At 56.4% G+C, this 14,460-nt stretch overlaps 2 protein-coding genes across 2 annotated transcripts in view; both read left to right on the top strand.

The window, feature by feature from the left end:
- Window positions 1–1,501: 1,501 nt before the first annotated feature.
- Window positions 1,502–7,717, top strand: EFNB3 (ephrin B3). Its single transcript, XM_004433117.3, has 5 exons — window positions 1,502–2,092; window positions 4,292–4,584; window positions 4,773–4,865; window positions 4,978–5,082; window positions 5,510–7,717. Exons 1-5 carry the CDS (start codon window positions 1,971–1,973, stop codon window positions 5,917–5,919), a joined length of 1,023 nt encoding a protein of 340 aa, XP_004433174.1. The 5' UTR covers window positions 1,502–1,970; the 3' UTR covers window positions 5,920–7,717.
- Window positions 7,718–13,556: 5,839 nt separating this feature from the next.
- Window positions 13,557–14,460, top strand: part of DNAH2 (dynein axonemal heavy chain 2) — a 96,330-nt gene continuing 95,426 nt past the window's right edge. Inside the window, exon 1 of the mRNA XM_014789551.2 lies at window positions 13,557–13,599. The gene's annotated coding sequence lies outside the window, so the exon portion shown is untranslated. The remainder of the gene's footprint in view (window positions 13,600–14,460) is intronic.

The following is a 14,460-nucleotide window of genomic DNA, read 5'->3' as shown; positions in this document are numbered from 1 at the left end:
GAGCATGGTGTGAAGTCAAGTGAGTGAGGGTGGGGCTTCGTGCCATTGCCTGGTTGGTTGCTAGGCAACTTGGTAAACTGAAGGGGGGGGAACCTGTTTGAAATCTCACTCCCAAGGTAGGGGTGGCAGAGGTCAGGGTGAGTGTGGCTGAGCAGGAGTGGCAGGAGGTGTGTGTCAGACTGTTGGGTGTGACTGTGTGAGACTGTGCAGACAGTGACAGACAAGACACCCGCTCATTCGTGCTCAACACTGTTTAGCATCATCCAGCAGCAGAGGGACCATTACTCAGCTCTGGGGGAAGGGGAGCAGGAGCACCTGCCTCCCCACCCCTGGACTTCCCCAGGAGGCAGGCGAGTAAGCAGCCAGAGTCAAGGACACATGAAAGAGTAAAGGTGCCGAAACACAGACGTCATATTCTGTATTCCCTTCAGATGCAGGATCAGGGCAAGAGTCTTTCATTCAGCAGCTGTCACTGGTCTCCTTGTTTCTCTATTTGTCTGCTCTGTCTTTTGGGGGGGTAGGGGGTGGGTATGTTATTTCAAGCAGTGGCTCCTCCCCCTCCACACACACCTTGCCAAACACAGAAGGGGGCTCTAAAGAGATATTGTCGGTAGGGGATTTGATTTTGGACCTCACAATCAAAGGGAAGGGACGGGAGGCCTGTGCCTGCTTGAGAGGGGAGAGGAATGTCACCTCTGCCCAGAGGTGCTGAAAGCGAGGGTTCTTACACCCAAAAAGGCAAATCCTCCTCCCTTCCCCCAGGATAATTGGAAACAGCCCTTCCGGCTGAATTCGGGTTTGGGGTTGTAGGTGCTCCTTTTCCTCTCCTAGCCTTGGATCTCCCCACAGCCATCCAGGAAAGGCCCAAGTTTACCCCCTAATCTCTTGCCTTTCACCCCACCCCAAGATAACAGTAAAGGGGTCCAGGAGGCTGTGACAAAAGAGACCCCAGGGGCGGGACTTCAGCGACCTGGGTTTGGTTTCTGGCTTTATCCCAGACGCCCTGTGTGACCTTGGGCAAGTCACAGGGCCTCCGTGAGCCTCAGTTTCTTCATCATTACAGTGGGGATCCTTTAGCTCTGTCCCTTCCACTTCACACAGGTAGTCGTGACGATCATCTCAGTCCACTTTGTAAAGTGCGAAGCCTTCAAGGTTATTATTCTCTACAGATCTCCCGGGAGCAACGGTGTTGTTTTGGGACAGCGGAGGAGGATGCTCCTGGAGCAAAAGGGGCTGGGCTCCTCCGGGTGGAGAAGGCGAGAACCTTCTTGGATTTGAGAGGAAGGTTCCAACCGCTCGGGCAATCCGAGGGCAGGAGGGGAGACGGGCAGAAACTAAGCCAGAGACAGAGTTGGAGAGACAAAGGGGGCGTGAGAGACCGCGCCAGGGAGTGAGGCGGGGCGGCGGGGCGAGGCGGCCCGGCGGGAGGTGCACGAGGTGAGGGAGGTGTGGCGGGCGTGGGCTGCGGGATCCTGCCGCCGGCTCCGACTCGAGCTCCAGCTCCGGTTTTTCCCTCCGCCATGCTCTCCCCCTCCCCGCCTCTCCTTTAACTCCCCCCTCCTGGGCTCGGGACTGGTTTCCTCCCTTAGCCCTCTGCCTTCAATCCCGGCGAGGCTGGGGCTCCGGCTCGGGGACCCCTTCCTCGCTCCCTCGTTCGGCGCCCCATGCCGCCGCCGCCCAGCCCCCGGCTCCCTCAGTCCCCTACTTAGGCCCGCTCACAAATCCCGGGGCGCTGGAGCGTGGGCCGGGGCCGTAGGGCGCCTGCAGACGGCCCCTGGAGAAGGGCTCCTGCGGGCTGAGCGCTCCGTAGCGGGGGTGCGGGCAGAGCAGGAAGCGGGTCCGCGTGGGAGCGGGGGGCGTCAGCCACCCGGGTGGTCGGGGCAGAATAGTCAGGGCAGGCCAGGCAGTCACCCCAGGGGTGAGCGACTTTGGGGGAGTTGGTGCCCCGCCCCCCAGGCCTTGGCGGGGTCATGGGGGCCCCCCATTCTGGGCCGGGGGGCGTGCGAGTCGGGGCCCTGCTGCTCCTTGTTTTTTTGGGGCTGGTGTCTGGGCTCAGCCTGGAGCCTGTCTACTGGAATTCGGCGAATAAGAGGTGAGCGCCCGGGGCTGGGGAGACCCCCACACCCTCCGGGCAGGGACTGTGGAAGCTTTGGGGACCAGCGGGGCTGGGTTCTCTGAGCTGGGAGGAGGCTGGAGGGAGGGTGCTGGTGCTCTGATGTGAGCTGATGGGTAAATAGACAGAGGTGATCTTGGGAGCCAGACTCCTGGGTCGCACAGAGAGCTGGATGTGGGTGGTGATATCTATGTGTCAGGAGTTTGAAAGACCCCAAAGGAGCAAGGATCCGAAAGTTCATGGGTAGCTGGGAGGGCAGTGGAGTGGTTATTTGGGTTTGTGGGAGAATTGTGTGGTATCCGGGGCTGGGCTTGGAGGGAGCCTGGTTAATGTCAGCTCTCAGGAGAGCAGCTGAGTAGGTGCTGCTGAGGCGCTGAGGGGAAGGGCAGGGTGCCTCCCTCTCCAGAAAGGACTCAGCGTTGGGGATGGGAGGGAAGGGGGCTCATTTTGGGGGCTCTGGGGACAACTCCCCCAAGGCTTCTTGACTCTCTTCACACAGTCTGTCTCCCAACTCTTGCCCACAGCCAGAGTCAGTGAGCCCTTGGCAGAAGAGTTTCCCAATCAGAAGATATTCCTGCCTTCCTGGCTTGGGGACTTCTTTCTGGAAGAAGCCTGGAGCCCCCTAAAGCCTCCTCTTTCCCTCTTGCATCTGGAGTCCTGAGGACTCCACTGCCCCCTCCCCCATCTTTGCTGCAAACTTCCATCAGACCCTCTGGTCCAGGGCATGCTTGCTTTGTTTTGAAAAAAGGCCAGGGGTCAGATGAAACTTCAGGCCACACAGGGTAGGACAGAACCCTTGGGAGGTTATCTGGGTCCCTTGCCTCCATGCAGATCTCTCTCCCCATTAGCAAGAAGAGTTCTGTGTTTTGAAAACTTTCCTGGGGAGGCCGTACAAGGGAGGCCGTGAGAAGGGGGAGGGCTTTGGAGCTCATCAAATCCTAGGTCTTAATCCTAGCTCTGCTGTTTTCAGCTGTGTGGCCTTGGGCATGTCACTTAACCTTTCTGAGTTTGTATCCTCAATCCTTACAGCTTTTATGAGGATTAGAGGTAAGGTGTTTGAACATGTTATATGCTCGTTAAAGGAGAAGTAGGATTATTGTTCTTCCTCTCTTTACTTCACAGCCTCCCTCACATTGCCCTCTCCTGGCCTCCTTCTCATATCTCTTTGGGCATAATCTCAAACGTCTTTTCTCTACTCAGTCTCCTACCCTCCAACTCCCGACTGCAGTTTGAGTGTCAGGTGCAGCGTGAGGACATAAGTTAGGCTTATTCTGATCGAGTTGAGAAAAGGCAGTTAGGGTGTTCTGGGGGCTTTTTGGGATGTTGGCTGGGAAGGAGTGGGTCATTTGAAGTCTGGGAAGACACCAAGCAGCAGTCCCATGAGACCCAGTTCTGAGATCCTGTCTGCCATTAATGCCCAAGGATGGGCTGCAGTTGTTGGCAAATAGTGGCTGTGCTGGGCCAGTGGATGCCTGGGCCAAGGGAGATGTGGGCTTGTGTTGGCTGTGTTTAGAAAAGCCAGCTCCTTCAAATCCAAAGCACTTTCCCTAGGAAGTCTGAGACCTGGGGCAGGAGGGGTACCCAGCAGGGAAATGTCTCTGGCAGTTGGCCCCTAGACCCTGGTTCCCTTTAGCCCCATTTAGGGCAATTGCCTGACCAGACATTTGCCTCCTGTCACATTGCCTGACTAACTTGGGACACTGGTCTGGATCACCCTTCACAAACCCTCCCCCACCCTGCTCCCTTTGCCCTAAATCCCTGAAATTCAGTGGTGGCCTGGGGGAGGGGAGGCTCTGCCCCCATGGTTGACTGCCATGGAATAGTGAAATCACCTGGGAAGGGTGGGCTGTGTGGTTCCAGAGAGGCCAGCTCCTTGGTAACTGGCATCCTGTTGCCACGGCAACAGGGCTGGTGATGGAGCGAGAGATGGCAGTGTGCATGTGGTGAGGGCGGGCTGAAGAGTGCATTTGGGCACACCAAGGGGCAGGAGACCTCTGAGCCTGTCTTCCTGCTGCTTCCGACGTGAGCTTGCAGAGTCCTTAGTGCTTGCTCTGTCAGAACAGACTTTCCACTCAGATAAAGGCTATCCTGCAGGGATGTGGGATGAGGGAGGCAAAGCTCTGGGGGCCAGACCTCTGACACTTCTCCTCCTTGTCCACCTCGCCCTCCTCCCCATAGGTTCCAGGCAGAGGGTGGTTACGTGCTTTACCCTCAGATTGGGGACCGGCTGGACCTGCTCTGCCCCCGGGCCCGGCCTCCTGGTCCTCACTCTTCTCCTAATTATGAGTTCTACAAGCTGTATCTGGTAGGGGGTGCCCAGGGCCGGCGCTGTGAGGCACCCCCTGCCCCAAATCTCCTTCTCACTTGTGATCGACCAGACTTGGACCTCCGCTTCACCATCAAGTTCCAGGAGTACAGCCCTAACCTCTGGGGCCATGAGTTCCGATCACACCACGATTACTACATAATCGGTACTGCTGGGCAGAAGGCAGAGTTGAGTGGGGAGGTGCTCCCTGGATGGGGGGCAGATGAGGGAGGGGACCACTGGAGCCAAGAGAGACCCCTTGTACCCTCAGGTGGTGTTGGGGCCAGGGCAAGGAGACAGAATAGGGGCAAGGCTCTGGAGTGCCAACTTCTCCCTCTGGCTCTTGTCTCCCAGCCACATCGGATGGGACCCGGGAAGGCCTGGAGAGCTTGCAGGGAGGTGTGTGCCTTACCAGAGGCATGAAGGTGCTGCTCCGAGTGGGACAGAGTGAGTGGTGCTGAGGCACACCGCCTAGGAGCTGAGGGAGGTTGGGGCAGTACCATTATGATCAGAGGGCTGCTATCTTAGCCCCTCTCTCTTGGGTCTTCCCCATCTCCAGGTCCCCGTGGAGGGGCTGCCCCCCGAAAGCCTGTGTCTGAAATGCCCATGGAGAGAGATCGAGGGGCAGCCCACAGCCTGGAGCCTGGGAAGGAGAATATGCCAGGTAGGAACCAGCAGTCCAGTCTCCTGCCTTCCCAGCCTCCTCTGCCCTCGGACCCCAGCTGCCCAGCCTCCACCCTCTCCCTCCCTCTTCAGTTTTGGAGCGGTGATACAGGAAAGAGGAGAAGAGAGGATGGGAGGGTGGGAGGGGAACAGAGGCCAAATGAGGAGAAGACTCAATTAGAACTAATTAGTCAAGTCAGTGCTTCAATCAGTGCTGTCAGAGAAGTGGGGAGGACTGCCTGGCATGGAGCTGAAGGGCTGGACACACCTGGATTCTGAGTGGGGCTTGGTGGGGGAGGGGAGGTGGGGTCCCCAAGGGGCCTGGGCACTGCTAGGGAAGCCCATGGGGACCCCCAAGGCTGGGTGTCCAGATGCCCAGGTGGCTCCTTCAGCCCCTCCCCCTCTTTCCTCCACCCCTTCCCTGCCAGGTGACCCCACCAGCAATGCAACCTCCCGGGGTGCTGAAGGCCCCCTGCCCCCTCCCAGCATGCCTGCAGTGGCCGGGGCAGCAGGGGGGCTGGCGCTGCTCTTGCTGGGCGTGGCAGGGGCTGGGGGTGCCATGTGTTGGCGGAGACGGCGGGCCAAGCCTTCGGAGAGTCGCCACCCTGGTCCTGGCTCCTTTGGGAGGGGAGGATCTCTGGGCCTGGGGGGCGGAGGCGGGATGGGACCTAGGGAGGCTGAACCTGGGGAGCTAGGGATAGCTCTGCGGGGCGGTGGGGCTGCAGACCCCGCCTTCTGTCCCCACTATGAGAAGGTGAGTGGTGACTATGGGCATCCTGTGTATATCGTGCAGGATGGGCCCCCCCAGAGCCCTCCAAACATCTACTACAAGGTATGAGGGCTCCTCTCACCTAGCTGTCCTGGATCCAGCCCTTCTTGGGGTGCTCCTTCAGTTTAATCATGGTTGGAGGGACACCTCTAGCATCTCCTTGGCCCCCTCTGCCCCACCAGCTCCTTTGTTCCTCCTGGCTGTTGCCCTCTTCTCCACTTTTAGGATTCCTTAAGACTTCCACTGAACCACCTCCTGCCCTCTGGTTGGCCACGTGTGCCCAGCTCTGTCTCTGTGTTCCTGGGTCCTATTCCCTTGGGGAGGGGGCAGAGACTCAGCCTCCTTTTCTGACCACGACCCAGGGATCCTTGTCTCCCTCGCCCACCGAGAGCTAGGGGCGGGAACAGTCTGTCTTTTGGTTGGCACCTCTTTCTTTCTGCCTCTCACTGTTTTTCTCTTCTCTTCTCTCTCTCCCTCTTATTCTCTTTCTCCCTCTTCTGTCTCTAGGTCTGTTCCTCTTCCCTAGCATCCTCCTCCCTTCATCTCCTTTTACCCTCTTGGCTTCTTATCCTGTGCCTCTCCCATCTCCTGGGTGGGGGCATCAAAGCATTTCTCCCTTCAGCTTCCTCTTCTGACCTCTCTTACCAACCACCCCCCTCAGTCTGCCAAAAATGGGGGCCTTATGGGGAAGGCTCTGGCACTCCACCCCAGCTCAGGGCATGGGCAGCAGGGCCTCCTTCTCTGCCCTGCCCCAGGCCTTTACATACTTACTCCAGCCATTTGGGGTGGTTGGGTCATGACAGCTACCATGAGAAGAAGTGTCCCGTTTTGTCCAGTGGCCAATAGCAAGATATGAACCAGTCGGGACACATATGGACTTGGTCTGATGCTGAATGGGCCACTTGGGACAGGAAGTGACTTGCTCCAGACAAGATGTCACCAGGCCTGGACAGAAGTGGCCTGGGAAGTGGCAGAAGCAGTGCAGCAGGAACTGGAAGTGCCTTCATCCAGGACAGGAAGTAGCACTTCTGAAATAGGAAGTGGTCTGGCTGGAACTCCAAGTGGCTTAGTCTGGGGGTGGGGGGAGGCGGATGGTTCTTACTCTGTGGAGAAGGGAGGGCAGGAAGAACTTCCTGTTTCAGGAGGAAGCTGGAACTTACTGACTGTAAGAAGATAGGCCGGACTGAGGAGGATTTTCCTAGTATTCAGTGGCGCTTCCCAAGATCTCCCTTCCCTGTTCTCTGTGCTTTTAGGACAGCTAAGATGACTGCCATCTGCTGTGGCAGGCCCAATTTGTCTTGTTCTTCCCTTTCCATATCCCAACAGGACTACCCCAAGAACCCATGTATTGTCCCCGGTAACCCAGATGGCTGTCTTGCTCATCACATCCTCCCTATCCTACTCCCTTCAAACTCAACACAGCTCCCTTCTTAGTGACCAGAATGGTGGCCTACTGACTGGTCTAGCTGACAGTGGTACTTAGCAACTGCCAGTTTCCATAGTGACCAGCTTATACCTCTTCCTGCCCTCTAGTGCACAATTGTATGTTGCCTGACTTTCCTCCCAGCTCAGTTTCATTAGGTCAGAGCTGCCCTTGGGCACCAAGTCGGCCACCTCAGTCACCAGCCAAGATGGTTGCTTTGTCCACCAGAGGTCAAGTCATCTCTCTGGTGCTGTAGTTCCCAGCTCCTTCCTGATTTTTCTAATCACTCTTTCCAGGGAACAGGAAGTTGATATTGCCATGGGGGAGGTGGCGGGATATGGCTGTCACCTCAATAGTTTTACTGTAAAAGAGAAATTTGAACAACAAAAACCAAAAAAAGAATAAAAAACTTCAAAAGTTGATGAGAAGGCTGGAGAGTGACTGGACATGAATTGGGACAGAGAACTGGTGGTTAGAATGGCTTTCGAGCTGAGGGTTGGATTGCATGAAACCAATGGGTAGGGAGAGCGTTGGGTTGGAGGGGTGAGGTGGGCAGTGCATGGGCTGGGGATAATGAGCTGAGTGAGAAGGCTGAGGAAGGCAGCCACCTCGGGGGAGGGAGAGAGGGACCCAGGTGGGAGTGGGTGTTGCCAGTACATCCAAATGGGGATGTATGTGGATATACGTTCACACGTGGGGAAAGCCTGGGTATCTATTGCTAAACCAAAGCACCGGAGATGAGGCAAGTTGTAGTCAGAAACAAAGTGGAAAAAACAAATTTACGTGTTCAATCTATTCCCTACCACCCCTGCTCAAGGCACCTCTGACTTGGGGAGTTTTGCTCTTGGGGATTCATCTGGGGAGAAGGGGTGTGACTGCCCAGAAGACTCAGGGACCCAGGCATTAAGCTGCCTGTCCCCTGGCTCCCTATGTACCCACAACCCAGGCTCGTCTCCCCTAAAAGCCCAGGTGCCCAGCCCCCTAGACTCAGCCCCATTCTCCATCCACAAAAGCAGCCGTCAGGAGCATCTCTGGAGCTGGTCAGCAGAGGTCACAGCCTCTGCCCTGCCTGCTCCTCCCCTGACTTTAGGTTCCCTCCTGCTGTCTCCCATCTGCCTGGAGGTCAAGGGGTCCTCCTGCCCCTCCTCTGTCCGGTGGGACCCCTGCCCTCTCCCCTGTCTGAGCAAGATGCCTGGGTCCCGAGAGGTGCAGGTGCTGTAGGAGAGGAGTTGAAAACTGGGAGGCCAGGTGCTGGGCTATCTGGAATGTACTCCTGCCTTCCTAGCCTGAGCCCTCACTGGAGCTGCCTGAGGTGGGGAGGCTTGAGGGGGGTGGAAGGGTTGGTCCCTGCCCCTTAGTGGGGGTTGGTTGTCATGGCAACATCCCCTTCTCCACACAATGGGAAGCCCCCCTCAGCCTCCCGCGTGGATGGAGCCGACAGCCCCATCGCTGGCTATCAGCCTCAGGGACTTGGCAACCGTCACTATGGCAACCCAGAGCCCAGCAACAGGGCCCAGTGAGAAAGGGAGGGGTCCAAGACTGGGGCAGGGCTGTGTGTGTGAGGGGGCAAGGGAGCTGAGGGAGACTCCCCCTACACATACATCTAGAGGCACAGGTGGAGAGACAAGAGGGAAAAGAAGGGGGGATAAATATTCTCCGTGACAGACAAACACTTCACCAAAGCAGTCGAGACATCATAACATGCCGAGAGACAGGAAGACACCTGGAGACAGATGCACAGCTGGAGAGAGGAATAGCACATTCTGCACAGCACCCTGGGACACACCCCCTCGGAGCACTGGCATCTATAGATTCCTTGCCACCTCCAACATTAACAACACGAGTGTAGGGACTTGTGTATCTTTTGAGCTATTTGAAAGCACTGGTGACTTCCACACAGAACAGCACATGCCATCCTATTCTCTTTCTGGGTACAAATCCATAAACACACTCCTAGGGTAACAACTACAACAAAACGAATAAAGAGGCAGGAAGACATTTATTCATTCGTTTGTTCATTCCTTCCCTCGACACCATATTGCATGTCTACCTTGTTCCAGGTACTGTTTCAGACACTGGGAGTATATGGTGAATAAGACAAAGTCCCTGCTTTCATGGAGTCCACATTTTGTTGGGGAACAACATAATAAAATTTCTGGTAGTGATAAGTGAAGTAAACAAAACGGAGTACCAGGAGGAAGACGATGGAGAGTAACAGGAGGAAGAAGACGGAGAGTAACAGGTAGATGCTTTAGATTAGGACATCAGGAAGGTCCCTATGAAGAGGTGACATTTGGTCAAGACCTTGAATAATGAGGAGTAAGGCATGCGATATGTGGAAGGACATACCAGACAGAGGGAACAGTAAGTGCAAAGCATAGAGGTGAAATCTCGGAGTGCTTGGGGACAGCGAGAAGGACATCACAACCACATGCATATTCTAGATGTGTCCTGTCCTTCCCCAGCCTTAGCCTGTAGAGGAACAAGTCACTAAGGGTCTAGAATCCACATTTAGGAAGTTGATTTAACTCGGTCTTCCGTTTTTTTCCCCTTTGTTTCCTGTGCATATGTGAGTTGTGTTTTCCTCAACTAAATTTTAAGCTCTGGGAGGGCAAGGATGATGCTCTGAGATTTTGGGGCTGTGGAACAGCTGCTGGTACAGAGTCTAGAGCAGGCAGGCAGAGTGGAAATAAGAGAACTGAGAGGGCTGGGGGCCAGGGAAACTAAAGCAGCCCCCTCCCCAACAGCGTAGGATTGAGGCTGTCCTGGGGGCTGTGCTGCCGACAAGCTCAGGCCTTGCCATCCTTCCAAACAGAAGTAGGATGTAAATTAGGTTGAGGCGTGTGTGTTTGTGTATGTGGTTTATGTTGGGAGTTTTAAGGAAAGGAGAATAGAGCAAAGGGCTGTAGTGGAAATTTCTGATGGGGAATGGCTGACATCACAACTGGAATTTCGGTTGAAATGAAAAATGGAGCTTCTTAAGGGGCTACATGGGAGCTCACAAACATGGGGCACCCCCTTCCCCAAGGAGAGTTTCAAGATCTGTAGGCAGACTGGGAGAAATGTTGCAGGGTGGTTTGGAGGCAGGGGGCTGGCTGGGATGGGCTCAGAGAGTTGGGTGGGGGTAGGAAAAAGGATGCAGAATAAACGGGAGTGAAAACAGGGCAGCAGGAGAGATGTTTGAAAGGTCGCAGGAAAGGCGGAGTCCTGAAGGGAGTTCTGAGGGGACCAGGTCCCAGGTACCCCTGATTCCTACAGGGAATTGAAACATTTGGTGTCCTGGTTCTTCTGCTTCCCCCAGTTGCCATCAGAAACTCAGGCATCAGCTCCCTCCAACCCCAGTGGCTGATGATGATGGTGGTGAGATTGAGCAGCCTCAGGGGGCGGCAGCTGGTGAGTGGGGAGGAATCTGTGTGCTCAGCAAACAGCAGCCTCAGTGCCCGGTGGCTGCCTCCTCCCTCATCAATCAGCTCCAGCCAAATGTCCTTGCATTCCCACCACCCCAAGGGGACTGGGGCTGGGCCAGGGTCCCCAGGGGAGTGAGATGGTGATGGGTGGGGGCGGTGGGGGTGGTTCTTGGCTTCCCATCTCTTGGCCCCTGTTCCCTCCTCTCCTGGAAGCTCTCAGCTTTTCGTGTCATGGAACAACTCTCTTCTGGCCCCTACCCTCCGTGAGGGCATCAGCTACAAATCACCTGTGGGAGTCTGCTGGGGGCAAGGGGAGGAGAGGGATGAGTCAGGGCTGAAGAGGAATCTACTCTGGTTCTCACGGGACCAGCGCAGGGCACAGTCAGCAGGGAGGCTGCTGGCACAGAGGCCCTGTCCCCCCGGCTGGCCTCTCCATCCCTGACGGATGCTCTGGACAGCAGACTGAGACCTCGACCCCCTGAATGTCCTCTCTCTTCCCATCTTCTCCTAGCCCCCAGCCCTAATTTCCCATTTCCTGTCAAGATCCAGAGGTCCAGCCCCCAGCTGATCCCAAATCTGCTGCTCCCCATTGGGGACTGGGGCCCCTAGACCTCAGCCTCTGGCTCATTCTGCCCCTCCTCAGCCCTTGCTCCCCTCAGGGACCCAGGCGTCCTGCCCACTCCCTTCACCATAACAACCATTCTTTTGGAGTTGTTTAAGACTTTAACATCATTTCATTAAGTCAGCTAGTTCAGAGAAGGTTGGGGGCACAAAGAGACTGGGGTGGGCAAAAGAGGGCCAAGGTAGGGGGGAAGCAAGGGAAGAGCCCCTCTCGCTCCGTGGAGAAGGCTCTGAGAAATCAAATATTGACAGTGAGAGAACAGAACTTATTAAAGCTGGGACAGGGGTATGTGTGGGGGGAGCTGTGGGAATGGCCGGATGCCTGGGTTCTGAGGGTAATGACGGTTCTGGGAGGAGGGAAAAGCCTGAGGCTGGGAGGGTGCAGTAAGACTAAGTGGTCTTGCAGTACAACTCCTCTGCCCCTTTCCTTTGGGAGGTACTGAGTCTTGCTACCTGGGCTGTTTCTCAGCTGTCCCCTAGAGCCCCTGGAGACAAGACCCCCATCACAGCTGTGGTTGGCCCCCCTCCTCCCTTTCCCCACCTCCACCTCTGTTGATGAGCTTCAGCAGCGTTTAATCGGATTGAGCAGTAATTAGCAAAGCAAGATGTTTGATTACCTATTTAGCATAATGTAGGGGGTTGGGATCCCTAGGCAGAGCCAAGGTTTGGGGCGGGGGAGTCAGAAAAGAAACGGGGTCTACACAGTGTTCCTTTCCCTGAGGGAGCCATGAGCCCTGTCTATAAGGCTCCCCACTCTCTGCCTCTCCTCAAATCTTCACTCCTTTGGAAGGACTTTTCCCTGGGGGAATCTGACCAATCATGTCACCTCTCTCTGCCACCCACTGCCTATCTGGTTGGAGGATCACCCGCTTAGCCCAGCTTGCTGTGCAGCTGGTTTTGGGGTGTGGCAGGACCCTTCTCTCCTTCAATCCTTGTCCTCGGCAACAGGACTTTGGGCTGGGCAGGAGGCCACAAATCAGAGCCCAGAAACCCACCTTACGGATAATGGGAGAGGAAGGGTGCCAAGGGAAGGGGCTGTCAATTCTGGAAATTTAAGATAGAGTAGGTGGGATGGTGAGGTCAGGGTTGGGTCTGGGTGTGGATTAATCCACTGGCCCTTCAGAAGTCTGTCACTCCTCGCAGTGCCAGACTGGTGTAATGAGCCTCATCAGGTGTGAACACCCACCAGGAAAAGGGGGAACTGAGGTGCCAGCCTCTCCCCTCCTTATCCAGCAAAGAAAATGTCATCAATTTAGCTCCTCATGGAAATGTAATCAGTGGGCTCACTGCTGGCTTTGTCTTAATTAGGCACTATTGATGGAAGCAGGGAGGGTGCCTTCCCATCCCCCTGACTAGGCTTCCTCCCTGTATCTCCTAGGCCTCCCTGAAGCTTCTCCTAGTCCCAGGTACACCTCAGTCTTCTAGGCGCCTCTTGGGAGCCTTAGCCCCGGCTCGCAGCGCCCCCTAGCAGCGACTGAGGTCTGCCCTTCCTCTCACACCCCTCTCCTCTCGCTTCCCCAGGACTAAGCCTTTGTTCTTATGGAGAGCCGAGCCCCTCCCCGGCCAGGTCACCTTCCCCAGGGAGTCCCCGCCTCCTGTTCCCCCCAAAACGAGCGACGCTTTCCAAAGCCAATCCTCAGATTCCAAAAATTCCAGTTCCGTTCTTCTCTCTCTTCCCCCGCCCCGCGCTGCCCGGTGATCCTAGACCCCAGTCCGAACTAAGAAGGGGGAACAAGCGGGAGGGCAGGGGTGCTCCAGCCCCAGTTTTTCTCCCGGACCCAGCTGCAGCCACGGCTGCCTCGAAATCCTGGAGCGCCTTCTAGAGCGTCAATGAACGTAGTAGGCGGGACACCGAGCGCCATCTGCTGGACTCCTTCGGGATGGAGCCCGCAGACCCGGGTGTGGGGTCGGGCGCCTGGGTTCCCCTGCTTTTTCAGTGTCCTGCGGAAGGGTAGCTTATTGTTTCCAACCCTAGCCCTTCCAGCCCCGTCCTCAGACCAGGCCCTACTCGCACTCTCCGGCCTGCCAGATTTAGTGGCTTTCCCTTGCTCCCCAGCCCTCTGGCCCCGGGTCCCTGCTAGGGACACGCGCGCCGAGCGGGTCAGTGGAGCAGCGGAGCAGGGCTTCACTGCGCTTGCGCCAAGGAGGCCGGCTCTGCGGGCGCGTGCCCCGGCCGCTGTCCCCCTCCCGCCGGGGTTGTCATGGCGACGCGTGCCGCCCCAGAGGGCCACGCGGGGAAACTTCTTAGCTGGAGTGGCCCATCGGTCGGCCTAGGGAGGAGAGGGTCGGCGTCGTGAGGTGTGTGTCGGGGGCAGAGGGGAGGAGGGGAGAAGTGGGAAGCTTCGAGGAGAGGGGGCAGTGGTGATGGGGTAGGAGGGAGAGTCGTAGGGGGGAAGAAGGGGCAGTTGCGAGGGAGGGAAGGAGCAATTGTGGAGGGAGAGGGAGAGGAGAGGAAGTTGTGGGGGGAGGGGAGAAGGGGCAGTTGTGGGGGGAGGGGAGAAGAAGGGGCAGTTGGGGGTAAGATGAAGCGCCGACAGTTGTGACAGTTGGGTGAGGAAGCTGTTGTGAGGGGAAATTTGCCCACTGGTAGGCAGTTTGAGGAGAGGGCCGGTCTGCTACATATTTCCTGATTAATAGGATGAGTCCCCAGCTCGTAGAACAGCTCCTCCTGGGGCCTGCGGTGGGATCGTGGATGAACCCCTTGGGAGGGAGGACTCCCAACCTTGCCAGCCGAATGCTCCTGAGGCTCCAGTTGGAGGCAGGGAAGCACAGGCTGATGCTTCTCTGGAGACTGGTGGAGGGAGCTGCCCTGCTGTAGTTGGTTTATTGATGTGTTGGCCTAATAGAGCGTTTTTCCTTGGAGCAAAGTACAAATCCTTCAAGTTTGAAACTCATAAGCTATGATCAATGCCTGTGGCAGCCTGGGGGGATGAGGAAGGAAAGCCACAGGTGGCTGTCAGGCTCTAGCTGAATGAAGAGGGAATGCCCAGGGAATCAAACATTGCCCTTGGGATTCTGAATGCCTGCCAGAGATGCCCCTGCTTCCGGCTATCCTACTTTTCTGAGAGGCACTACTGTGGCCTTCCTCATTCCCCCGTTCTCTTCTCTGCCAAACACAATTTAAAATTCAACGTTGGAAGACTTTTGTCCTTTCTTCTT

The sequence above is a fragment of the Ceratotherium simum genome, chromosome 16, assembly GCF_057802395.1.
Source record: "Ceratotherium simum simum isolate JZ-2026a chromosome 16, ASM5780239v1, whole genome shotgun sequence".
In the NCBI taxonomy this organism is placed as follows: Eukaryota; Metazoa; Chordata; class Mammalia; order Perissodactyla; family Rhinocerotidae; genus Ceratotherium; species Ceratotherium simum.
Note: the sequence above shows the minus strand (reverse complement) of the source record. Positions and strands in the feature narration are given on the sequence as shown.

Bases quoted from the DNA above. Each gene is read 5' to 3' on its own strand.
- EFNB3 (XM_004433117.3), top strand. From the start codon at position 1,971: ATGGGGGCCCCCCATTCTGGGCCGGGGGGCGTGCGAGTCGGGGCCCTG. The intron at 4,866-4,977 runs GTGAGTGGTGCT...CCCCATCTCCAG, and splicing joins GCTGCTCCGAGTGGGACAGA to GTCCCCGTGGAGGGGCTGCC. The intron at 5,083-5,509 runs GTAGGAACCAGC...CTTCCCTGCCAG, and splicing joins TGGGAAGGAGAATATGCCAG to GTGACCCCACCAGCAATGCA.